This window comes from Alligator mississippiensis, chromosome 3 (genome assembly GCF_030867095.1).
Source record: "Alligator mississippiensis isolate rAllMis1 chromosome 3, rAllMis1, whole genome shotgun sequence".
NCBI classification, from domain to species: Eukaryota; Metazoa; Chordata; order Crocodylia; family Alligatoridae; genus Alligator; species Alligator mississippiensis.
In genome coordinates this window covers 229,442,509-229,469,145 of record NC_081826.1, presented here as the reverse complement: position 1 = coordinate 229,469,145, position 26,637 = coordinate 229,442,509, and the positions used below count along the sequence as shown (strand labels likewise).

The window sequence follows — 26,637 nt, the reverse complement described above, 5'->3', positions numbered from 1 at the left end:
TATGAACTAACTTTTAATGCTGATTGTTATCAAGCTTTAATTTGCATGTGGAGCAGGGTCTCCCATGTAGCTGAGAGCGACATCAGCTCATGGGGTTTACAGGCACAGGAGTGTACCATGCCCAGCATGAAACCCCTGGGCCTGAGGGATCGTGGCAGCTGTGATCCCCATCCTCAAGCCTGGGACATCAAGGCTGCCATGGTCCTGCAGCTCTGGGGTTGCAAAGGGTGCCCCTATGGGCTGCGGGTGCTTGCTGCTTCTTATTGCAGGTGGAGCCTAGGATTAAGTTCCAGCTGCACTGGCAGTAAGGCACTATGGGATCCAATGCACAATTTCACAATCATGACTTCTGCCATGTGCACATGTAGAGGGGGGCCACACTGTAACAAATGTAATCTGATTGGCTCATTTTGATTCTCTTTGTCTGTCTGGGAACCAGCATAAACCAGTTCTTTGGTGATCTTGGAAGTTTTCAATTAAGCAAAATTTATGTCCTTGTGAGAATGAAAAGAGCATTTCTTATTTTTTTTCCTAAAGTGTCTGGAATGTCTCCTTATCACTTTTCTGCTTTCCTTCCCTTCCTGGTCACACTAACAAAGCTACCTTCTGCTCTATATTTATCTCTAAAGCTTCTAAAACTTTGGTTAAAAATATTTAACGTAAGCACATAGCTGCAGTAGGGCAACACAGAACCAATGCATACTTTCATAATTCACTAATCATTATCAATACACCTGAGGCTACAGGATGCATATATGTACTTTATATCCAATTTTGGTTGTTTGTCGATAATCTATTGACAAATCCTAAATTGAAAATTTTTTTGGAAGTTTGTTTTCTGTTATGTCTTTCTTGTTTAACATAAATTGTGGATTTATCCAGCTAAGCAAATTGTAATGTTAATTACTTTAAAACACTGATGAACATTTCATGTGTAACACCTGCTAAGTTCAAATTGTACTCATTCAAAATGAATGTTGTGCCTTCTGCCTTAGTCATACTCTTGCAGCTTTGTTTAGGCCCTTAAACGTGGCCAGGGCTGGCAACACAGAGCAATGAGGTGTTGGAACAGCTTACCTAGAGACATGATATGCTGGAGGGTAGGGTAAGGATTCAGAGCAACCTAGACGAATTGGAGGATTGGGTCAAAAGAAATCTCATGAGGTTCAACAAGGACAAGTGCAAAGTGCTGGACTTAGGATGGAACAATCCCATGCACCAGGACCAGTTGGGGGCTGACTGGCTGGGCAGCAGCTCTGCAGAAAAGGAGCTGGGGGTTACTGTGGACAGTAAGCTGAAGATGAGCCAGCAGTACACCCTTGTTGTCAAGAAGGCTAATGTCATACTGGGCTGAATTGGTAGGTGTGCTGCCAGTAGGTCAAGGGAAGTGATTCTTTTCCTCTATTCAGCAGTGGTGAAGCCGCATCTGGAGTACTGTGTTCAGTTTTGGGCCCCCCCACTACAAGAAGGATGTGGACAAATTGGAGAGAGGGCAACAAAAATGGTGAGGGGGCTGGGGAACATGACTTGTGAGGAAAGACTGAGGGAACTGGGCTTTAATCTAGAAAAGTGGAGACTGAGAGGGGACTTCATAGCAGCTTTCAACTCCCTGAAGTGGGGTTCGAAAGAGGATGGATCTAGACTGTTCTCAGTGGTGGCAGATGGCAGAACAAGGAACAACAGTCTCAAATTGCAGCAAGGGAAGTTTCTCACTAGGACAGTAATAAAACACTGGAACAAGTTATCCAGAGAGGTGGTGGAAGCTCCATCATTGGTGGCTTTCAAAACCTGTCTAGACAAAGCTTTGGCTGGAATGATCTAGTTTGGGATGGTCCTGCTTGGAGCAGGGGTTGGACTAGATGACCTCCTAAGGTCCCCTCCAGTCCTAACTTTCTATGATTCTATGATGGATCTGTTTATTACTTGGAGTCCTTAAATCCAACACTAAATATCATTCAGAAAGGTGAGAAATGGCTGAAATAGAAGTTCTAGATCAACTACTAAGTGGTGTGTTTAAAGTTCTATGGCATGTGTTACACAGTTGGTCAAACTAGAAGAAACATAAAGACCTCTATACAGTCTACAAAATGCATCCGTTTATGGTCCTGTATCCTGAATGTGTACACTGACAAGCAGATGTTATTCATAGTAGGTTTTTTGAAAGCAAGAAAATAAGATCCATGTTGGATCCCTTGCACTGAATATTTAGAAATATAGACAAAAATTTGTTAGACTTATGAAATCACATTTAACTCCATGACACCCCTGTTGGTACTGGTCAGAAAACAATCAAGAAAATTAACTGGAGATCAGATGGCATGCTTTTTTGAAGGCCAGGCAGAAAGAATATAAGCCCTCAGCGTTATGACAGTTACACAATGATGATACAGAACTTCTAATCACAGACGAGAGATTGTCATTGCCTGGACCAGGCATTCCTTTAGGAAAGGTCAGAGGCAGGGAAGACTAGTTAATCAAACACTGACATTTCATCTGCGGGATTGAGACACCTAAAGCATGTCTTACTAACATGCTCTTGGTGTGCCCTTTGGCTCAAATGATGACTAATGGGAGCATAAGGGTCCCTGTAAAGTACCTGTGTAGACAGCCTGGCTCATCAGTTTGGTGTCTTGTCAGCATTATTGTGCTTCATTTCATAATCTCTTCATTTTTACCATATTCGACTGAACAAGGTGCTTCAGAACATGATGAGGTATCAGACAGGACACCATTGTCTTCCTACCTAAACAAGTCTACTTCCCCAACTTCATTGAATCCCAGCTACGTGGGACTCATTCCTTCCCTCCTCTGCCTGCTGTCACTTTTCTCTCCATGTTGGATCTCACCAATATTTGACAGAAAACTGGCAAACCATGACAAGACCTTCCCCCTCTGTTCAGCCTGGCATCCTTTTCCTATGTTGTTCTTTTTGTGTTTGTCACAGACACAAGTTTCTCATCTGTTCTCGTCCCCTATACTTTACTGTGTAATATGATACTGTGAATCTCCATGATATTGTAGTGATTTAAGTTTTATGATAGTTAGGTATATGATACCTTTTCCTTAGTTGGTGTAATTTCTTCTCAAGTCTTATTGTCCTTCGCGTGTTCTTGCATAGTCCTCTTTTGTTTCATCATCCAAGGGAAGTGTGGACCTTCTGTAGCGGGCTCAGGGAAAGAGCCAAGTATCTAGAGAAGAAAAGATGAAACAAGCTATTTAGCAATCCACTGCATTTTAGGGGGTTGTCCAGGGACAGGTACTGCAGAAAGTATGCATTAGCAAGGTCCAGTAAGGAAGATGTAATAAAAAAAACTCATCTTAGTAGCAAAGTCTGAAATAGGGGTCTTCTCCCCCACCCACCCCAGGAAAAAGTTTAATGGTGAGTTCTTTTACTTTATTCAGAAATGTTTGTGGTTTCACCTCAGTATAAGCAAAGTGGGAAGTATTTGTCTTTAGACAGGGAATTCAGTGTGTGACTTCAGCAATTCCAGTATAGAAACCTTAAGAACAGTCAAGTTAGGGAAGATTTGAACCAATTTTTTGTCTTCATTTTAATGTAAACCAACAGGAAAGAAGAAGCTTGGAATTATATAGGATGTGGAGTAAGGGTTTTGAGCATGGTGAAGGTGGCCTTGCTTCCCTGCTCTTCAGTATTACAGCAGTGGTGCTCATCCTCTGGCCCACAGGCCAGATTTGGCCCGTGAAGCTGTCACTTGGCCTGTGGGTCCCCTCACTGGTTTGGAAATTTGGTGGTGGAGGAGACATGATAGCATTAAATGCTGCTCCCCTGTTGCCAAACTTCATTACCCATGGGCATCCCTGCGGACCAGATGATGTGGACCCTGCGTGCTAGATCAGGGCAGCATATGGGGCTGGTTCCAGCCCATGGGCCAACCCTGTGCCTGGATCTGGCATATGGAAGTGAATAGGTTGAGCACCTCTGTACTATAGTAACTTTTATATTTTGGGTGTTTCTAAGAATTTGGTATCGAGGAGAAAAATCGCTTTCTGCTTTAAACTGCAGTAAACTGTCAAATTCTAGAAACAAATAGTTACCAAGTAAGTTTTGAATCATAGATTCCTATTTGGGTAAACAGGAAAATTAGGAATACTTTTTAAAATGGGTTAATCAGTATGTGGTTGCACTTTCTCCACATAACACTTTTTCATATAGCAATCTTTTCAGCTTTTTCATGAACCTGTTTAAACCTACTTTAATGGCTTTAGGGTTTGTAAACAGGAGTCTGATTTTTTTATGGGGAGATGCCTGGAGACAGGGAGGTGTACCCATCATACTTTAATATGATCACTGTTTCAGAATTGGCCAAGTTAGATTGCAGATGTTAATAAATTATGTTCAGTTAAGTTTTGCTAGTGATTATTTCCTAATATTGGTCAACATTTCACAGCATCTTACCTGGCATGGCCTGTAGAAATGAACACCTGGATAGGACATGAATAAAATGGCTGTTGCTGCTATTGGCAGTCTCAAATGCATCATTTCCTAACTTTCCAGTATTTGATTTTTTAACTTAATACTTTTAGCTTAATTCCTAAAATGCAATTTAAATAATATGTTATGTTAAAAAATGTATAATTATAGATAATATACTGAGGCCAAGTTTTAAAAATTCTTAGTTGGCATTCCTTGACAATATACATGTACTGCATTGTTCTGATTATATTTACCTCCCCCCAAAAACCCATGAAGATTGTACTCTATTTATACATGGGTCAACCTAAAATCATGCCCCTACAGTCTTTATTGTTATGCGTGCACACGTTTTTCAGTGCAGTTTTAATTGTAGTATATTAGTGTATTTAAGCCTTTGATTCTGTTGGATTTTATAATGGCAGCAGTTCAAGGTTTTAATCTGTAGTCATTGACTTATAATCGGGGAATAAACTGCTTTTCCTAAAATTGAACATGAAAATGTGGCAACTACTTAAGATTTGAATGATACAGTAATTTAAAGTTTAGAAAATAATATATTTTAAAAGATTCACAAAAGCATCACTTAATATTTAAAATGGCTTCAAATGAGTACTGTAAAATTCTAAAAATTTTAGAATCAGTAAATGTTTGGAGGTCATTTCTGACAGACAGACAGATATTTTGGAATAACTTTATTGTATGTGATGAAATGATGAATCTGAGCCATTTGAACTTTTAAATGAGTTTATGGTTGAAAATTGAACTGGTTGTCACGGTCAGAAATATGGTGTCTAGATTTTAAATATTTTCTTTAAAAAACAAACAAACGCTTGATAAGCAGCTTCTATCAAATTTCCAAGAGTTAACAGTGGAAAAAATTTCTGGGCCTCCAATTTAGAATAGAAAGTGCTAGAAAAATATTACTTTTGCACTTTCAAAACAAAATTAATAATTTGACATTTATGAAATGAGGAAAATATATTCATCTTGAGATTTTTATGCTAGTAATCTTATTTAACAGTAACACGCATGATATGATGCATTGATAAAGCTAATGGTAACTGGAAGTCTCTCTTCATTGTCTGGCATTAGGACAAGAACTTTCTAATAAGGATTTTTCTGTTGGTATTTATTTATATTTGTATGATTTTCTAGCATTCTTTTATATATTTTTTGATGTTGTACTACAGTTACAAATGCCAAAAAATCAAGTTCTTATATTGCTTCTTTCTTGTGAAAGCTTTTGATTAATTTGCAATGCCAGCAACATAATAAATGAATATACTGAATATTAAGAATAAAAGAAGTCAGTGACATATTTAGATAAGTACAACTTAGACCCCTGTATATGTTTTTGTTATATTGCTTTTGTATATATTTTTTGCTCTGGTTATGTGGTTATAGGGAAAATATAATAAAGGGAAATATGTTTTAGAAGATAGACAGAGGAAAGCATTTTTACATTAATTTTTTGTTTGTTAATACTATAGCTTTAGTTTATAATATCTTTTTTCTCTCCAAGTGCTTTTCTGAGTCCGTTATTTTTTCGTCTGCCGGGGAGCTCCAAGAATCTCATTTTTCCTTTTTATTTTTAGATTCTTACAAAATCATCTTATAAAAACATTAAAAAATTTTCTTGTATCACCTTTGTTTAGTCCATTAATTAGTAAATGTTATGAATCACTTCAGTGTTCCTTTCTTGGTAGCACCCTCCTTTATCTTCACATTACAGAATAGTCTTTTCTATACACGATATTTTACTTAAAATGGACTTCTCAAAGAGTTGCTAAATTTACCCAGAAAAAAAATCATGCAAATGAAGATAAGTAAACCTTTGGTTCATTATAATTCTGAATGAACCCAGAGTATGTCACTAATAGTGCTCCTAGAATGACAATTTTTCATTCTCCATTAGCCTCTGTGAATGAATACAAAGTGAACAAAGTATATAAATGCATTTGTTGGCAGTTTTAATGTGTCTTGTCACAACTGTCAGAGGCCAGGATAAGGCCCCAAGATAGAACGGTAGTACTGAGATATGAAAAATACTACTCCCCCTCCCCTTTTGTTTCTCTGATAATTCCTCTAGTTTCAATATGCAGAAAAAAATGTTTACAGTTTTTTTTTTTTTCAGGTTTTTCATGTTACAAAAAACTGCTTTTCTAATGTCATAAAATTTTGGGTGGGATATATGAACAGTCCCCTGGTTCTGTGCAGATAGTGTGAATTGTAGAACGGGTAGACCATAATCCAGTTCCTCCTCACTTCCTATGGCCTTAAGATGGAAAGACCCAGAGTTCATGTACTTTTCTGAAATCCTTTGTGAAATAAATTTTCATGCATATGTTTTGTTTGTTTTACCTGCACCCAGAGATGGTCCGAGCAGGGTGCGGTCCCAGGGCAAATCAGCCTGTGCGGAGCCCCACCTCCGGACAGAAGGAAGCCGGTGGCAGATTCAGTGGGGGAGGGGGGTGGTGCTGAGCAGCCGAATGTGAAGTCGGTGGTAGCACAGAGTCTCCGCAGCTGCTCTGCCCAGCTTTGCGGGGCCCCCCAAAGTGTGGGGCCTGGGGTGGCAGCGTGACGTCGCTGTGGCTGTTGTGCCCGGCTCTGCGAGGCCCCCCCAAAGTGTGGGGTCCGGAGTGGTTGCCCTGATTTCCCCCCCCCCCCCCGGTTGGCCCCCCCAAAGTGTGGGGTCCGGAGTGGTTGCCCTGCCTGCACTTTTTTGATGCATTTAATATCTTATTGGGGAATATTTTCGTAGTTTTCTTAGTCATATGTTTCCTTTAATATCCTTAAATCACATGGTTTGAATATTGCCCTCCTTGTAAGAGTGTCATTTCCTATTAATGAAGTAAAAATTAGATAAGTTTTCTGTTGAGGGGAAAATCTCATATCACCAGTTTAAAACAGTTGTGAATTTATTTTAAAGAGAACATCAAAAGCAAGAGGGGTTTGGCTTAAAATATTACTGCCAGAGTGCTGTTTATGGGCTCCCCAAGAGCTAGGTGTGACTGACCCCCATGAAAAGACAGCTGTTGCGTCTAGAGTGTCCTTCTGTGTTCAGGTTTCATTCATTCCTTAGGATTCTGTGTTCCAAGAATCTGGATTTAAGAGACTCTGATAAGGCTACTTCTGTAAAACCTGTACAAGGAAAGAAGTCAATGCAGGTTTATCTGTAAATTTTCCCAAGACTTAGACTTCTGAATTGCTGCAGAATCTACTTCAAGAAGTGCAGGAGAATTATTGTAAATTGCAGGATATTCTGCATGTGAGGAAAAGTGGCTTCTACTAATAAGCTTTTATTTCATCTTGCCAAGAGTATTTGTAATATACTATGAACAGTTGCCTCAACAGCAGAAGTGGTGGATAAAAGATACTGTATTCCAACTGTGGAAAGAAAATATTATAATTCATACCTGGAATAGGTTTTTTTGGGAGTCATGGCAACCAATAAAAATAATACACTGTCAAATTAAGAGCTTTCCCAGGTACGAGTCCCCAAATAACTAGCTTTATTCAGTTGTAAATGTTACTCTGTGGGTTTATAATTCAGAATTTCAAATATAGGCTTAAATGGAGGTATTTTCTGAAATAGCAATGAATGTACAAATTTTATTGTTAAATTGCCCCAATAATATAGAGAATGAGCTAAATTCCTTGTTTAGTTCTGTTTTCAACTGTCACACGGTATCTTAGCCAGCTGCTTCAGATGCTGCAGGTACTGCTTTTTAATCTTGAGCATCCGTGGTCACAAGAGAGGATTAGTGGCTGTAGAATTCAAGGATCCCAAGAGAAGTTCAGTCAATAGTGAATCATTTCCCTGTCTTGAGGGCTTAGATTTCTTTAGTGTGATGTCCTTCATATACTGAAGGATCCCAATGCCATTATGTCTCTCTCAAGATGCATACACCTTTGCCACAAATAAAAATAGATCCCATGCCTACTCAAGACAGAGTAAAGTACCAAGCCGTTATTTTAATAAATGAGTCGAACTGCCTAGAAAGAGACTGTGGGTGCGTCCAGACGAGTACGAACGTGCAGGGTTGTGTTTGCCACGGCAAAAATAGCAGTGGCACAACATTTTGTCACAGCATGTGCCCCTGCACAGGTGTTTGGTGCGGGGCAAAATGGCCATTTCCCCACTCCTTCCGGTTTTCTGGAGAAGCCAGGACACAACTAGAGGAGGGGAGACTCTCTGGTCTGCAGCCAGAAAGTCTCCCTAGAGGACCCAGCCTTTGTCAGTCAGCACGTGCTCCTGGACTGTGCACCACAGCATTTTTTCTGAACCCAGGATCTCCTTGTGTCATATGTTGGTGCCGTGCTGCAAATTTGCAGTGAGGTGAATGGTTGCACATGTCCTGCATGCAGTTTGTGATGCCTCGGATAGCTTTGAGGTGCCACAAACCACATGTGTGTTCTCATGTGAACGTGCCCTGTGATTCCAGAATATAGCTTTCTGCTACACCTGTGAGGTATGTTAACTTATTTAATGTGCATATGAGAACCTAAATTTACTTTTTGTTGACTCTGTGGATGGCAATTAATATGTCACTTTATTTTCACAATATGTTGTGCTGGCCAGCCTGGAAGCGCTCCTACTTGCATTTGTGACCGGAGTAATTTTATTTCTGAATGCCCTTGGATAAACACAAGTGAAATCCTGTCCTCATTGCCAGAAGTGCTGCATGCATTAAACAAACCAGAATAATTTGTTTTAATTGTGAGTATTTGAAATCTGTATATATATTGGAACAATTTGAGCTTATTGGAAGATTGGCCTGTGTACATAGAGTGGCCTCAGCAATTTTTTGAAGTAAATGAAATACTACCACAGAAACTTGTAGCTGCATTCCTTCTTGATGCAAGAAAAAACATGTAGTTTACTGTGCAACCTGTTCACTCCAAAAAAGCTAGCAAGTGAAACCTTTGAAGAAATAATGAAAATTGTCCAAGAGTATCTGGCACCTAAGCCATTGATCATTGCAGAAAGGTTCAGGTTCCGTAAAAGAAATCAACTTGAAAGAGAATCTATTTCCCCTTTTGTGATACTGCTGTGGAAATTGTCAGAATTTTGCCATTTTAAGGACAGACTTAATGAGACCCTCAGAGACGCATTTGTGTGTTGGCTACCTAATGAAGCTGTAGAAAGGAAGCTCTTATCAGACAGAAACCTCATCTTTATACGTGCTGTTGAGATTGGAATAGCAATGGAAACTACAGAAAAGGATGCTATAGAATTGTATGGAAGAATGCCTATGGAAATAGGAATGAATGAGTTATTAAATATGCAATGGAAGAGCCAGTCCATGTAACAGCCAGATGTATGCTGTTGGTGTAGAAAAGGTTCCTAAATCCCAGCTAGCTGCTGGTTTAAGGAACTCTACTGCCTAAGTTGCAATAAAAAGATACATATTGAAACTGTATGCTGTATTAAGAAAAATAAAGAAGAGGTTAAAATAAAACTATATCAAACAGAATAATAGGGACAGTAGTTACACGTAGAGGCTAGGGTCAGATGGTCAAAAAGTACAAGGCTGAATTGATTCAATCTTTACAGGTTTCTGTAAACTGCTTAGATTGAACAAATAAGAAAGGTAACTGACATTTGGTTTTCAGAAGGTAGCCAGACCCCTCCAGTGGCCCATACCAGGAGCCAGGAGGTGCTAGAACTCACCTCCAAACCTGCCAGCCAGCTCAGAGAACCAGGAGATGGGTGTTTGCCCATCTATGCCCCCTTTTTAGCCTCCAGTCAGCTGAGGGGATGTGGGGGGAACCCCCCCCCTCCAACCAGACTTACAGTTGGGGTCTCCCCAGTGCTGGGGAAGGGGGAGGAGGGAAGCCCCCAGTGGGGTGTTTCTCCCTCTCCCCCTGTGGCCAAAGCTGGTCACCCTAGGCGTGCCCCCTTCTCAGTCCGGGCCATTGCTCAGTTGCTTGTTATGGACATATTATTGAAGCACAAGGCCTACAGGGATCTTAAGAGAAGAGAAAAGCATTTTTGGAAGCCCCACAGCCAAGAGTTGTATTACAACTTGTATCTTCTTTAGGATTTACTAATGATTATAGTAGACTTGTACCAAACCTAGCCACTGTATTGTGTCCTCTAAAATTGTTTGTTGCAAATGGGTTTGGTCACATGAGCATCAGAAAGCATTCCTAGAAGCAACAAGGCTGGTAACTTTAACCCATCATTGCCTATCAAGTTATGTGACGATGCATATTTTGTGTGGCATCAAGGCTGTTATATTGCATACTATTTCTGATAGTACTTAATGGCCCATAGCATTTTTATCATTATTGCTTACAGCAGCAGAACAGAATTATGCACAAAGACAAGGAAATGTTTAAGTCTGGAGGGGGTGCGGGTAAAGATTTTAACCAGTACCTATATGGGAGAAAGTTTACATTGGTCACAGATCACCAACCATTAGTATCAATTCTCCATCCTAAGAAAAGAGTGTCCAGGGCAGGTGCAACATGTATGCAATGCTTGGCTCTCTTTTTAGTGGGTTACACTTAATGACATTGAAAACAAAAGATCAAAGGCACATGGAAATGCTCCTGGATACTTAAATTTATCTGCAAAGAGCCTCCTGTAGTAGAAGCAGTATCTACTAAAATTGTTAATTTATTTAATCTAGAATATGCCCCAGTGACCTGTAATATGATTGGGCAAGAAAACCAAGAAAGATCCCCCACTGATGCATATATGAAACCACCCTGAGAATTTAGGAATATATGGGCATTCCTAATTTAGCTCCTTTTTATGCAAACAAAGATGAACTTGCTATACATCAAAGATGTGTCATGTGGACAATTCATGCTGTTATAGCTAATATATTTTGCAAAACAATTTTAGAAGATCTGCACGCGTCACCTAGGAGTTGTAAAAATTGAAGGTACTTGCCAGAAGTTTTGAATGGTGGTCAGGTATTGACCAAGAAATAGAACACCCTGCTAAGGATTGTATGGGGTACCAACAGCTACAGAATATACCCAGACTAGTCCATTACACCCCTGGGAATGGCCATCTGTCTATTCCTTGGCAATGGCTCCCTATTGGTTTTGCAGAACCATTTTTGAGAGACGATGTACCTAGTCAGACTATCCTAGCAGGGTGCAGGGCCTGGGACAAATCAGCCTGTGTGGGGCCCTGATGTGAAGAAGCTGGCAACAGGGTGGTGAGCAGTCAGATACGAAGCTGGCAGCAGTGTGGAGTCACCAGCGCTAGCTGGGCCCTGTAGGAGGGGCCACAGCCGCTCTGCAGGGCCCCCCAAAGTACGGAGCCCAAAGTGGTCACCCTGATTTGCTCCCCTGCTGGGGATGGCCCTGTATCTAGTGTAGTGGTTCCTAACTGCAAACCTGCCAGGGTTGTTGCAATGCTGCTACCATGGAATGAAATTGCCCTGTGTGCCTCTCTGTTTAAGGGTTCATGTTCGAAGTGAACTGAAAAGTGGTTACAGCAGAAAGGTGTCCCTGTCTGCTTTACACAGGCAGGCCCACCACTTCTGTTGCAGCTCTCCCTAGTTTGGGTCTGGTGTACTTCCTGAAAATGGGGTGCATGGGGGGTGTTCTACCTGGTGGCAGCACTGTTTCTCCAGGCTGCCACCGCCACTAAGTAGAACTGTCCCATGCACTCCAATTTCAGGAGCTGAACCAGGAAGACCTGAAGCAGAATCACCATGCCTGCCCCTATAATGTGATGCAGGCCTTTCTGCTCCAGCATGCTTCTGTTTGGCTCCAAAATGCTTCCTAAAAACAGGCCTGCAGGATAGTTCCATCTGCCCTGCTTGTCTCTGTTTCCAGGAGATCCCATGCAGGGTTGGACCAGGAAGGGCTGTGGCAGGATCACATGCTCCTGCCACTGCTGCTTTCCTATCTGGATCTGCAGAAGGTGTACAATTTGGTGGGGCAAATGTAATATAATTATAATTGCTAATGCAATAATTAATAACATTACGATGCAAGTATTATGATGTGCGCAATATATTTCAATTATTTTAAAAATGGGGTACTGCTAAATTTTGACGAGTTTTGCAGAGGTACCTTGAATCTAAAAAGTTTGAGAACCAATGACTTAGTGGTTATGGACTTCCACTCGAAGTGGCCAGAAGTTTTCTACATGAAAACCATTAGCACAGATGATGGAAAAATTGTGACATTTGTTTACGAACACTGGATTATGGGAACAAGTTGTAACTGACAGTGAGCCACAGTTCAGTTCAAATGAGTTTCAAAGGTTCATAAAGAAAAATGGCTTCTGATGTATCAGTTCTGCACCATATCATGCAGCTACCATTGGCCTGGCTGGACAGTTTGTATAGTCTTTCAAAAATGCCTTGCTGTCCATGAAGAACAGCAGAAGATGGTTTGCTTTTTCCCTGCATACCAGAAAGCAGTACATGCTACAATGAATGAGACTGGCAGTGCTGTTCATGGACCAGAATCTTAGGTCATGGCTGGACTTGTTAAAATTAAACTTGCAGCAACACATTGTACATCTCCAGACAAGTAGGCCATGATGAGGGGGATAGGTGCCCCTCGGCAGCTATGTAAGAGTATTGGTGTGCAATTGGAGAGTTAATAAATGTCAGCCTGTGATTGTGACTGGACAAACAGGTCCATTGTTCTACACCGTGCAAGTAGTGCCTAATATTTGGTGCCACCACATTGATCAGTTACAAGATATAAGAGTGACCACCGAGCACAGCATAGAAAGCAACGGTTGGAGCCTTATCTGTTGCTGGGCCCCTGGTTTTGCAGCCTACCATAATAACCAGTTATGCTACATCAGAAGGTAGCAATGCTGACCTGGCAGGATCTCATAACACTGAGCAACCTACATCTATTGAGGAGATGTCTGAATCTGACATGGGTGAAGGAAGACCAACTCTACACGACTGTGTTCAGGACAGTGGTAGTCACTGCTCAGGAAGGAAATGGAAACATGGATCTAATGTAGTGGTTTATGAAGTGCATTCTCAGGGAAGTGGTCAAAAAGATGATTTACATTACTCAGAAATGTAAGCCACCTGAGATGCTTGCAGTCTGTGCATTACATCACTGTTGTTTCAAAAGGGGGTACAAAATGTGAGACATGAATGTGCATGTGAGAATATAAATTTAGTTTTTGTTGAATCTGCTGAGAGCAATTCATGCCAAGGTTTACTTTATGTTCACAATATTTTGTTCTGGCTAGTCTGGTGGCACTCTTACCCACATTTGTGGCTGGAGGCATTTTATTTCTGAATGCACTTGGACAAATGCAGCATCTGCCTTGTGAGCTTCTCCTTCATTGACAAGTAAATAAATCTTTTATGGTTGATTTGATGAGGAGTATTTAATTAACCACATTTAGTTCTTTTCCCTCCTTTGCCTCCATCTGAAAACAGTCACCACATTTTTCTGAGAGTTATGAAACCACCTTCCTCCTGAACTATGGACTAGGTGTGTGTTGTTTTTTTTTACTTAAAAGGCAATAACCTTTTCTCATTAGGTTTCCAATACTGTGCCTTTTTAGAAGCTTCCATCTCTCATGGGCGCAGTTATCCTTCAGTCTTTCCTCCCACGCCACCATGCCTACTATCACCTGAGTTAGTTCCTAGATGGGAACTCAGTTAAACTGATAATATTTTGTTCTTACGAAAACCTGCTGCAGCAGTGCAGAGAGGGGAGGATTTAAGATGGCCATCCAATAATTAGATTCTATACATGGAACATTTTAACAAATTTACAAATTTTCTGTATATAGAATCTAATTTATTGGGAGGTCATCTTAAATTCAGAATTCTTTGGCTCAGATAAATGAGGTTGTTATTTCATATAGGATGACTGGAAAGATGAGGCATTCATGGCAGGGGTTCATTGCACCCTAAGTACTAGTGAGAAATAGTATCAAGCTATTTATTTATTTAACATGTTCTTTCCCAAATTGCACTTGAATTATTGAGACGGAAAACTTCTTAGCATTTTTCTTTTGTAGGTCCATATCCTTGTACCAATAAAGAAAGTCTGAACTTTTCCCACAGCTGTCTTTGTCCTTTGCTGAAAGGATGGAAGGCCAACCTATATGTCAGAAATTATCAAAATGGGTTTCAGGATGTGTTAAGCTTTGTTGCCAACTGGCTGTTAGATCCTATGTAATATTAGAGTTCAGTCTGCTTCGACAACCCTCCACTTCTGCAAATCAGGCATTTAGAATTCCACTTTTAGCAAATACTGTTAATGGATGGAAATACCTTGAATAAAGGATGCTCTCGGCAGAATGCTTTACAATATTTTTTTAGGTAGGGATGCATTGCTCATAGTGTATATTAGGAAGTGCTTATGAATCACGTAAGAGTGATTCCACTCTACTCCAGAGTGATATAAATGGAAGAAACAAAGGTTACATGTCTATGCAATAACCGGAATTGTTTAAGATGTGTTGCTTGTATATTCCATGACCTGCCTTTCCCAGCTACTAAGGAATCCTGTTACAAACTAGATCCTTGGTTGCAAAGGGACCACATACATAACAGTTACCCCACACTACTTTAATGCCCTTGATACACATAAAAGTGTGAGCAAATCCATGGCTTCAGTGGCAGCTGTTTGTCAAAAAATTCTCCTGTCAGGTGTAAGGCATATATGTGCACCAGTGTACAAAGGGAAAATATCTTGAAGAACTTCAGCACAGAGAAGCAACTTTTCTTCAATATTTGTGATATTGCAGGCTGCATAGTACAATTTTTGTGTATTTATAAATAACTGTGAATACTTGTTTTTGGTTAGTGCTTTGGTTTTGAAGTAGAGACTAGTGAGGATGCCTGGAGGTAAACATATCAATAGGGGGCTTTTTTGTCTCTCTATTCTTCAGCTGTCAAATGCAGTTGGATGACTTAAACTTATACGTGGTTGGATGTCCTAAAGAAGAAATCCATCAGGCAGCATAAGACTCCAGTGAACTTCATTGGGTCTTAAATATTTTAGAACTAGATTTATTACCATATTAATGTCTTACGGCTTCTCAGTTGGGGAATGAAAGCTGGTGTATCTAACTTCCATGTAAACAAAAGTCTGTCCTCCTGAAACACAAGTATTTTTAGCTTAATACATTAACATCTGTTTATGGTTTCTCTAGCCGTGTTTGGAGACTGCGATACAGTATTTGAGCAAATTTTAATATAGACTATTCTTTGGTAAACATTATTGGTACATGGGTGGTAGTTGGACTTAGTCCTTGTTGAGTAAGGCATGGTGTTCAGGTAAAATTAAATAACTTCACAAATCAGTGTTGCCTCGCTGGTATATCTTGTTGGAAAAGGAAAGCCGTGCTTAATATTTTTGTAGGAAAGGTGTGCTTCTATTTTTCCTGATCTTTTCTTGTCCATGCTTTTTTAGGTGACTTTTTCCCATCCCCAACAGCTGTTGCGTAAGTTAAAAAAAAATATATTGCTTGCAAAAATATTGCTTCTCCCTAGTATGCAAACTAGTAATTTTGGCATTATATTTCTTAAGAATATTGTGGAAATATACTGTGCAAGAGTTTTAAAAAAAAGTAATAGGTATTACTTTGCATCTAAAGTAACATGTCTTTGGGAAGCTATGGCAATTCATGTTGCTGCTGTTCCCCTTCTGCCACACTATTGGACTTGTGGGGAAGCCCATGGGTTGGATGATGAGGCCTTGCATGCTGGATTGTGTGAAATCATGCTGCAGCTGGACTTGGCACAAAGGATTGCAGCTGTGGCCCAGTTCCTTGCATGCTGACCCTACATTGCATTTTACTTGCGGGCCCACCCTATGTCTCTTGTCAGGCCTGCAGTGCCAAAAGCTTTGAGCACCAGTGTTACAGAAAGTATTGTTTTCTTGTTAAGGGAAAAGGCAGAATTAAATATGGGTTAATTTAAACCTTAGCATCTGTAAGCATGTTTAAAATGAGGTGTTTGATAAAGCTGCTATCCTTCAATAAAGCTGTGAACTTTTTATTACAGAATGTTTATAAGTTGCATACCTCATATCTGCTGAATAAGCATCAGAACCGTCTGTCCAAATACAAGCACAGAACAGGAAGTGCTCTTGATGTGACTGCTCTGTCCATAGACTTAAAAAAAACAACAACAACAGTTTTCATACCTTTTGATTCGGAGGTGCCATTGTTAGCAAAAATGCACGTTTGCTTATAATTGATGCCCTTCCCTTTATCGTCCATTTCTGGTAAAGCACTATGGAAGCAAGTAACATGAAATGTTAGGTATTGATGTTTTCTTATAGGAATCCACAAACCCAATTTAATCTGTTTTTAAGTTGAGATTTGATTCTAGCTCAGTTCTAACACTGTGGATAAAAGGGCTGACATCTTTTTTTTGAAGTTGAGAACAGTTGATCTTCAAAGGATTGCAGTTTTATTTCTTTAAGAAATTAGACATGATTTTGCATTTACAAAGACAGTAAAAATCTGTGGAATATATTCAACTAGTGATGTTAAATCATTTGTGGAAGTCATTTGGAACAGACTGGCAATTCTGTTCCCTACATTTCCCTGCTGTCTGCCTCTGTGTTATTTTGAAACCCTCATTGAATTGCTCGCTTGCCAGAAGAATGCATGCCTAACTTTGTGTCTGTACATGAGGGGTCCTGACTTTGTTTAGTAAACCTCTTGGTTATGAATTATCTATAGAGTTTTTTTCTTGAAGTGTGTGGAATATTTTTGTGAGGGGCAGGATTTTGTAGGGTGATATTTTTCTTGGACCAATGGTCTAGTTGGGATAGAGGCAGGAAAGCTTTTGAATGGAAGACATTCTTCTGCAGGTCTGAGGGGTAAAAGGAAGCACAGCATCTATATAATAATAAAAAAAAAAAACCAGCTGGAAGGAGGAGGAGAGAAATTCCCAGGGGTAGCAGGCCAACAATTAGCTGAAGAAGAGGAGCTGATTACTGGGAGATGAAGACCTGCAGAAAGACAGGAGAGTCATTACCACCTTTTACGTGTGGGAAGAATTCAGGAATCAAGTAGGTTATAATGCACCTAAAACCAATATTAGTGTTAAGTTCCTGGCTCTTAATGACGAGCTAGCTTGTGAATTTTTGTTCACAAGTTTGCTTCTTTTAAAGGTGTTAGGTAGATTTCCCTTGAGCATGAGATTTGTTCTGTGAGAATTGAGCTCCTGGTGGCATATATGTCTGTTTATATATTTTTTTCTGTTCAAGTTCATTCTGTTACATAGTTGCTGTTTAATTTAACCTGTGTAGTTGCCATGAGGACATTTTGTGCATTGGGGAAGGCATTTGTAGGAACCATGGATTTTGGTGGTTGAATGTTTTTGAGGTACAGATTTGCTGGACTTTATAAAAAAATATATATAGTTAACTTCAGAACCTTCATCAATATTCAAAGATGTACAGCTACTTTACGAAGGTAACTACTAAAATATGCAATGTGCCTTTGATTTGTTTTTTTAAACTGGGTGATTTCCCCCCCCCCTGTTTTTCCTATCTAATGAAAAAATGGTGAAAGGATGAAGCACTTCCAAATTGTTTAGCTTCTGTCACAATAAAATGACACACTTCTGCATCTATAAATATATTTATGACTAGAGCATATAAGAGAGAACTAAACATACAAACATAACACAAGTAACTAATATGAAACTCAATTATTTAAATGAATCAACATCACAGTTTAGAATTTGGCTTTTAGACTTGTATATTCTAATTAATGCTGCCTTAGTGAAATGCAGTCCCCTGTGGTGGGGAGTTGGCAGCTGTTCAAAAGCACAAACCAGTATTAGGAAATTGTTTGAGACAAAGAGGTGAAGCATACTGCTCAGTCAAATTATGGCTCTTGCCATTTTACAGTGTCTGAGTACAATGCCAGGACACTAGTTCTGAGTAGAAAGGTACTATTTAGGACAGTGCTTGGCAATTAGTAACTGGTGAGTTGAAACAGCCCAGCTTGACTCTAAAGGAGGGTCAACCCTTCCAGCCTGGCCACCATTACTGCCATGTCTCTGTTGTCTAACCACAGTGTGGGCAAAGCCCACCATCACTGGAAAAGTGACGAAGCTTTGTTCCTCATTTGTGTATAGCGTTCAGATCTTTAAAAGACAAATTGGTTTAGGATAAAAATTTAATATTGCAACTACTTACTTTGACACGGGTGAACTGAACCAAAAAAGGATCTTGCCAACATTTGTTGCTCTAAGGTGGCTTTACTTTAAACAGTTCAGCAAGTTAATAATGACAAATTTTGGTGCTATATGAACAAACAGTATAGTGTGCTGGAAAAACATTTAACTACTGCAATTTTATACCAAGTGCACTTTCTAAGATATGTGACCAGCTTACTCTGTATTAAATATATGTATAAAAACCTTAATTTTTTAAGATAAGCAAATTAGCCATCAATAGCTTTTTTTCTGCAAAAGGTATAGTTAAGGTAGGCTGCTTACTACAACTGCAGAATGAAATGAAGTATTTTCTGATTTTTACTAGTTTTGCACGCATACGCACGTTGCGGAGTCAGATTTTCACAGCTCTTGCATAAAATCAAATGTTTGTGGGCTAGAAGGGGACCTCTAGAAATGTTTCCAATTCAACTATGTGTACAGAAGCAGTATTAGGTATACTTAGACCAGTGAGGGGTGAACCTTTCCGACAGGTGTGCTACGTTTAGCCCTGTACCCTTCCCAAGTGCCAGTGCAATTCCCTTCTTCCGCCTGATTTGCTGCTTTACTTTTCGGTTCCTGCCATGTGTCACTATATTGCCTGCCCCTTCTCTGATCTGCCATGTGCCACACGTAGAGGTTGCCTGTCTGCTTGTGGAACCTGTGCCACACATTGTCCACCCCTTGCTAGTTTCCAGACAGAGGGCCTGAAGATGAAGTCACCTGAACAGAATTAAAGACCAGCTGCAAGGGCTACATGGTGGGGATATTTTTCATATTGTCCATAAACTCAAGTCCCCAGAAAGTGGAAATTACCTTTAACGCAGCCTAAGGTATTCTCTAGGAAATAAAAGGAAGTGCCTGCAGTACTGCTTCTGTGGCACATGGGGTTTGCTGTAGGATAGCACTCTGTTGTAGAGGACAGTGGTAGCTTTGTGGATGTTCATGCTCTGGAATAGCTCCCAGTAACATCAACAGGGAAGGAAGTATGAAATATAATTTCAAACATTGGGTGCTAGAGGTTGGTGTTGTAGGCTGATTTGAAATAAAATCTGACCTGTTGATATTCTGTGAGAAAAGATGCATAGCTTGCTGATAGCCTGTAAAGACTCTTGAACTTAAGGACAAAAAAAAATCTGTTTGATAGGGAAGCCATTTGGGAGATGCAAAGAGAGGGATGGTATGGTCAATGTGGCAGACTGGGAAAATGATGCTTAACGGAGTATCCTGAAGAAGTAGGAGTGTAACAAATATGTATTTCTTGGGCCACAGCAAAGGTGGTTGTAGCAATCAAGATGTGAGATAAGAGCCTGGATGACAGTTTAAAACTGTCTGAGTGGAATGGAAGGAGCTGTATTTTAGAGGTGTTAAGCAGACAAAAATTGGCAAGATTTTGATGTAACCTGAATACAGGGATGTAGACAGAGGTCTGAGTTGCAGATTATTGACTGAATGACAGGCAAATTGTTGGTGACTTCTAGAGCAATTTAAAAGGAAGTAGTGAGGAGGGGTTGGTAAAGAAGGATGAATTTTGTTTTACATTGTAGTTTTAGTTCAGTAAAATAATTTTTTAAATATTTAAAATATTTAAAGCTTAGCTTATTTAATGTTAGAATATATTATAATATTTAATTATTTTAAATATTTAAAAATATTTCTGTTGGTCTTTGAGGACTTAGCCAAATGTAAAATCTGATATTTTTTTTACCACTTTTGAATTAGATATGTAGAAATTAATCTTCTATTTATTTTGGACAGGAAAAAGGTATCTTAATTACATTGCTTAGCTAACTTAGAAGTTTTTTACTGATGTTTTCTCAAAGTTTAAAAAACGAACACAAATCAAGGTAAAATCAAACTTGTAAAGGGAAAGAATCATGCATTTATTATAAATATCATTTATTAAAACCACAAACATTTTAACATGTTGAATTAGAAAGATGAGAGAGGCAGTGTTGACAAGTTTAGATATTTAAATCCTATAAGTCTCTATCTGGGTGCCAGGTAAAAGCTCTGCAATATGATTGCTTAATATAGTGCTTAAGGGTTCTTAATAATCCAATTAAGACATACACAGATTTTAAAAAATTACATAAATGACTGTTTACTGTGCAGAATATAATACAGAACGTACCGTTTGAGAGGAGTAATTCTGTTCATTAAAAAAGATGTGTGGTTCTGAAAGCTGAATGTTATTTCTGTTCTTTTGAGATGCAAGAAATCCTGAATGCACAATTTTAGGGGCTGACTCCTGACTTACAGGTTTGTGCAAATGACCTGTTCATTTGCTGTGTTTATGAATAGAATGTTATTTCGACAATTTTTTAGCTTAAAGAACTTATGGAGCCACTTTTGAGAGTAGCTGCAATAATACTGTGTTGGTTCCGTGAATGAAATATACAGAGTTTTTCATCAAGTAACTACATAGTTTGTTTGTTTGTTTTCTTTACAATTCCAGGGCCGCTGAGATCCTTTACTCTTTGGCGCTGGTACAGTGCAAGAAATCTGACAGGATGAATACCTTTCCTTCAGTGGACCATTATAAATTGTTGACAGAAGCTAGGAGGAACCTAGGACTCTTTCAACACCATGATGCCATCACTGGAACATCCAAAGATTGGGTAGTTGTGGATTATGGCACTAGGTAAAGGCAATTAATAAAAGATAATGTAAACTTACATCTTTATTTTCTAACTTACTCTTTAGGTCTTAATACTGGTACGTACATTTAATACAGCTACCAAATATCTGTTAATAAGAAAATAGTGTTATTTCTACTTTGCGTTTATTATGTTGCCTTTCATGTGAATATCTCAAAGTGCTTTACAAATATAGTGATATAGGGAAGTAGTCTCCCAATTTTCCAGAATAAGAGGCTATAACTTATGTTGATGTTTCAGAAGAAGGTTGAAAGGGAAGTCTGATCTTTGCTCTAACAAGGTAGCTGTTCTATCCAATAATAGGCACTTCTGCAGTAATCACTGCCACGAATAAGCAGTGATTAAAAATATATATGTTCGCTAAGCATTATGTGATTAAATTAATCTTCCCTGCTATGTGACTCCTAACTTTAATCTGGGATATTATTTTCATGTTGTCCAATTTAGTAGTTTATTTGCAGATCGCAGTGTTGATTTCCTTCCAGTTTCTGAAATTAATTGTTTTTTCTCTACTGTGAAATGGAGTGTGGACAGGCAAAACAATCATATTGGTTTTAAATTGCAGCTGTTTACTGTTTGTTGCACTGGAACAATGCAACTGTTTTGTCTGTCCACTTTTATAGTGATTGAAATAAAGCTAAATCTCAGTTACTTTAACCCCAGGTGAAGCTGTTCAGCTCCACTTACACAGATGTAGGAGCTCTGCCTACACCTATGTAGGAATGGAGAGACAAAACAGTTGCTTTGGTTCTGTGCAATAGACAGTTTCTTGTATTTGTTTAAATGGAGTTAAACCAGAGGTGGGCAATTATTTATGCCTGAGGGCCACATGGGGAGTTTGGATGAGCTCTCATGGGTTGGGAATGCACCCCGCCATGGAACAACTCACCAAAACTCCCTATGGGGAATTGGGTGGCGGGGGAGCAGTGTTCAGGAGTGGGATGGGCAGGCGAGGCCAGGGTCATGGGGCTGGGTAGTGGGGTGGTGACAACTCAGGGCCAAGGACCGGACCAAGCCATGATCCACTCCCTGCATGCCTTGCCCTGTGGGGAGGTGGGGTGTGGAGGACACGTGTGTGTGTGTGTGTGTGTGTGTGTGTGTGTGTGTGAGTGGGAGGGCTGCCTGGGCGCTAGGGGTGAGGGGTAGGAGAGGGAGAAAGGGGGCACATGCAGCAGAACTCATCTGGGCAGTACTGTTCACAGCTGTCTTTGTGGTGCTCTGCATGTGCCCCCCCCCCCCGGTTAAACTGTTTCATTCAGGTATAAAGGTGCTATGCTTTAGCTGTACTTCAATCAGTGAACAGATGAAAAAGTTAGGTTTGTTTGCCTGATGCATTCCTTTGAATACTAAGTTTTCCTGTAATATGGTATATTGTTACATTTGTCCACAACCAGAATAATCTTACAGTATTCCCAGGCTAGTTAATAAAGTAGCACTACAGCTTTAAACTATGTGTGTGTATGTGTATTGTTACGCTCTCTCTCTCTCTCTCCCCCCCCCCTCATATTAGTACTGTATGTGTGTATACAGGACTACTACTACCACCATATATATACTATACTACTATATAGTATAGTATGTGTGTGTGTGTGTATATATATAAATAAAAATAATAGTAACAATACATGCACAGTATCACAAATTGTACAGTATTCCTGTGCTAGTTAATAAAGTAGCAATGCTGCTATAATATTTATGTATCTATAGATATCTATCTATAGATATAGATATTTATTTTTTTTTAAAGGAGCATTGCTACTTTATTAACTAGCACAGGAATACTGTAAGATTACTGTGGTTGTGGACAAATGTAACAATATGTGTATATGTATGTGTATATATATATGTATGTGTGTATATGTATACACCCCCCCATGGATATATGAATGTGCATTTATAAATATGTAAATTATTTAATTAGAACATCTCCAGTAATCTGAAAAATTTATACTTGAAAGCTTGTTGAACTGATGTCTTAATGGTAGAAAATGTTAATATGTAAGTTAGTATTTGAAACTGTCTTTTAAAAGATGAATGTTTCTGACTCTTACATTCATAGGGTTCATTTAAAAAGTCTGTATATCTGTTTCCTTTGTAAAGTGAAAAAAGATGGATTGGTTCTGATTTGACAATCCTTGCTTTGAAAAGTTGATGCTAATGAGTTAAGTTTAAATTATTCCTGCCCTTTAATTTCTGTTTATGATATAAAATAGTTAACTTTCTAAGCGTGTACTTAATAATAATACCAACAAGAACTTTGAGTTTACTTCAGTTACTATGTAGATTGCTTATGTTAATTCTTCACTGCTTGACAAAGGAGATATCAACGTTTTGATTAAGCATTACCAATTCCTTTACATTATAAGTAGTTTAGACTACCTTAGGCTTTAAAACAGGTAACGTTTTCTAGCATCGAAATCCAATGGGAGCATCTAGGTATTCAGCACTGTTTTAAATTATGCCAATTCTCTATAGTTAAAAATCTTACTTTAGGTATGCATTTTTTTTAAAACCATTAGCCCCAGGTTGTCTCCAGATGTTATTTTTGTGATGCTACAAGGTTTGCACAGATAAAAAATATTGTTGCTAACAAAGAAGCACATCAGTATTTTGATCTGTGAAATCTGTTGGGACTGATCATTAAATTGGTCAAGGTAGATACTTTCTGAAAGCATCACAAATCTTACACTATTCCAGATTGTCTCCTTTCATTGCAGGAGTTACAGCATCGGACAATACAAGATGTCATCTCTGCATAAGTACTGATAAGTAGATACATAGGCTAAGTAGTTTATGGCCACAATCTGGAGTTAAACTATTTGTACAGCCTTTGAAATATGCATTTGAGTAATTTGATATAGGTAAGTCACAGATATTAAGCCATAGACACCCAATTTTTTAGTGACTATGGGCCACGTGCTGTCAGGCAGGTGTGCTGCATGGGCTGGACACCTCTGATCCATGTTTCAGCCCCTTCATGTAGTGGGCAACTCCTGCTGCACTGTACTAGTACTCCTGTGCAGTTTCCCCTGAACCCACTTGCTATAGGCCCTTTCAATGCCGTGGGCTACACTACCCCACCCTGCCATCATGGGTTGAGGCAGGCAGTAGAAGCTGGAAGACAGGGGGGAAAGCCAGGAGTAGCAGGAGAGTGATAGGGGGAGTGGTGCTTGGATTGGGAGCTGGGTGGGGAGGGGGCACATTGAGCCCATGAGCACCAGTTTGACAATTCCATATTAAGGTGAAAAATAGAAAAGTAAATATGGCTTCAAACATGTTTTCAAATGTCTCATGTTTGCATGCATTGATTATAAAACATATTGGTTAAGTAATATGACCAGGTTTCTCTACTGGACTTCTCATTTCTCTTCATATCTGTGGTCGTTAGCTATCTATAAGGCATAATTAGAGTATTATTATAAATTTATTTTATTTTTTTTAAGTCCAAACAGCTTTTAAAGTGAACAGAAATTAAACAGTGCAAAATAAAGTTAGTTAATGATAGTGTTCACAAGGTCACAAATTCAACTCAGCATGGGATCTTAGTTTTCAAGGGAAAAATTGGTTCATTTAATTCAAGTTCTGATTACCTCTGTATTAAAAAGGCAAACTTTTATCTTTCTGTATACTAGTCTGAGGAGATATTTTTGGTACGTGGAAAAATAGGTCCTTATATATATATATATATATACTTTTAATCAAGCTTATGTGCCAAGAGACTTATGGAATGACTGGTGCATTTCAAGCAAATGTCTCAATTTAAATCCTGCTTTAGAAAAGTTAATCACTTGTCAAAAAATTTCAGTTGAGTGCAAAATTATCTTCATACAGTGACGTTCATAGCCTTGCTTATCCATGCAAGACTGTTACATGTTAAATCTAAAACAAATTTGCCATTAAAACTTGTTGATACTGTATCTTCTCTGGAAATTAGTCAGAGGTAGGTAGGTTTTTATTCTGCATTATCACCTGATAGCTCTTAAGTTTACCAGCTAATTCAAAACGTCTCTTTTTCCTAAAGAAATTGAGTTCTTTGAGCTTACCAAACGTATCATTTATTTGTCTGAATTCCTTGTACTCCTCAGGGGTTCTCTCAGCCACCTTTTTCTGTAAAATGTAGTCATTGAAAGAGTTTTAATTTGGGTATGTACTTTCTTAGAAATATTTAGCTTAGCATAGCTTTCCTATCGTTTGGCAAAAATGCATGCATAAAAGTCATTTTGTTATCACTTGGAACTGGAGAGAGATAATATGGTGCTTGTTGCCTATAGTTGCTATAGGGCTTAGGGCCCTTATGGGATGATGTTTGTCTTCTGTTTTATATGGGAAAAGGGGTCCTATACTACCCCTTTAAAAACCTGCCCCATTGGAGAGATCTCACCTGCCATGACTAGAGTTCAAGAATGATATTTTTTTATTTTGCTATATGGGAGGATGTTCACCTTCTTCCCTGCCCCCCCCCCCAATAAAAAAAAAAAATCAAGAATGCAAACAGAAGAAAAAGGGCTCTGAAAGCACAGCACCGCATGGTTATTGAGAAATATGGGGTTCCACCATCCCCTGCACCTGTCTTCAGACTCCTGTCAGGGTAAAACAGAGTTCCAGAAAAAAAAGAAAAATCAAACGGTTCTTTGCTGTTTCTGTGGCTTCAATAAACTTCTCTTTCCCTTGTCCTTTATTTCAAACTGTTTCCCCCTTTGTGATTCTTTTATCCCCTTTGCCGAGGCGAATAGCTTCTCAGCCTTCATTTCCCCAGTATCCATGACCCTCCCTGGGTCTGAGCTGAGGGTTTTTATAATGGTCTCGTTCCTTCAGGTGTAACTCTTCCTTTTTCTCCCATTGTATGGGGTTCCTGGGCATAATGCTCCCCTCCTCTTTTGTCCCCCTCTCTCTCTTCACCAGTTGGGGCTCCCTAGGTGTACTCTACCCCTCTGCCACCAGCTCTCCCTCTCCAGCTTTCAGCTTCCTCTTCTCAGGCAGGTCCCACCCCTCTGCACTTGGGTCTCCCTTACCAGCCTCCAGCTGCTGTTCTCTGGATGTGTCTATCCCTTCTGCTTTGGGCTTCTCCCTGGCTCCCAGCCAGGGTTGTCCAGGAGTGCCTCGCCCCTCTGTTTTACTCTCCCTCCCTGGTTCCCAGTGGGGACTCTTTGGGAGTGCCCTGCCCCTCCACGCTCTGCTCCCATTCCGTGGCTTGAAACTCCTCTGGGCAGTTTTCCACCTATTGACTTCTCTGTGAAATCCTATGAAATATGAACTTTCATTTCTACCCAGGAGAACTTTTACAATCTTTTCTCCAATGCCTGATGAAGGGTGTTTGTGCCTGAAAGCTTGCAATTAAAGAATTTTTTTGATCTGATAAAAGATAGCATCTCTACTATGAGTCCTGATTACCTATTCC

The 26,637-nt window shown here is 39.4% G+C and overlaps 1 protein-coding gene across 2 annotated transcripts in view; it reads left to right on the top strand.

Moving 5' to 3' along the window:
• MAN2A1 (mannosidase alpha class 2A member 1) overlaps nucleotides 1–26,637 on the top strand; it is a 222,225-nt gene that overhangs the window by 88,918 nt on the left and 106,670 nt on the right. For both annotated transcript variants that reach the window (XM_006270866.4, XM_019484312.2), the window contains exon 10: nucleotides 21,038–21,223. In XM_006270866.4, the coding sequence (XP_006270928.1) occupies nucleotides 21,038–21,223 (186 nt within the window). The remainder of the gene's footprint in view (nucleotides 1–21,037; nucleotides 21,224–26,637) is intronic.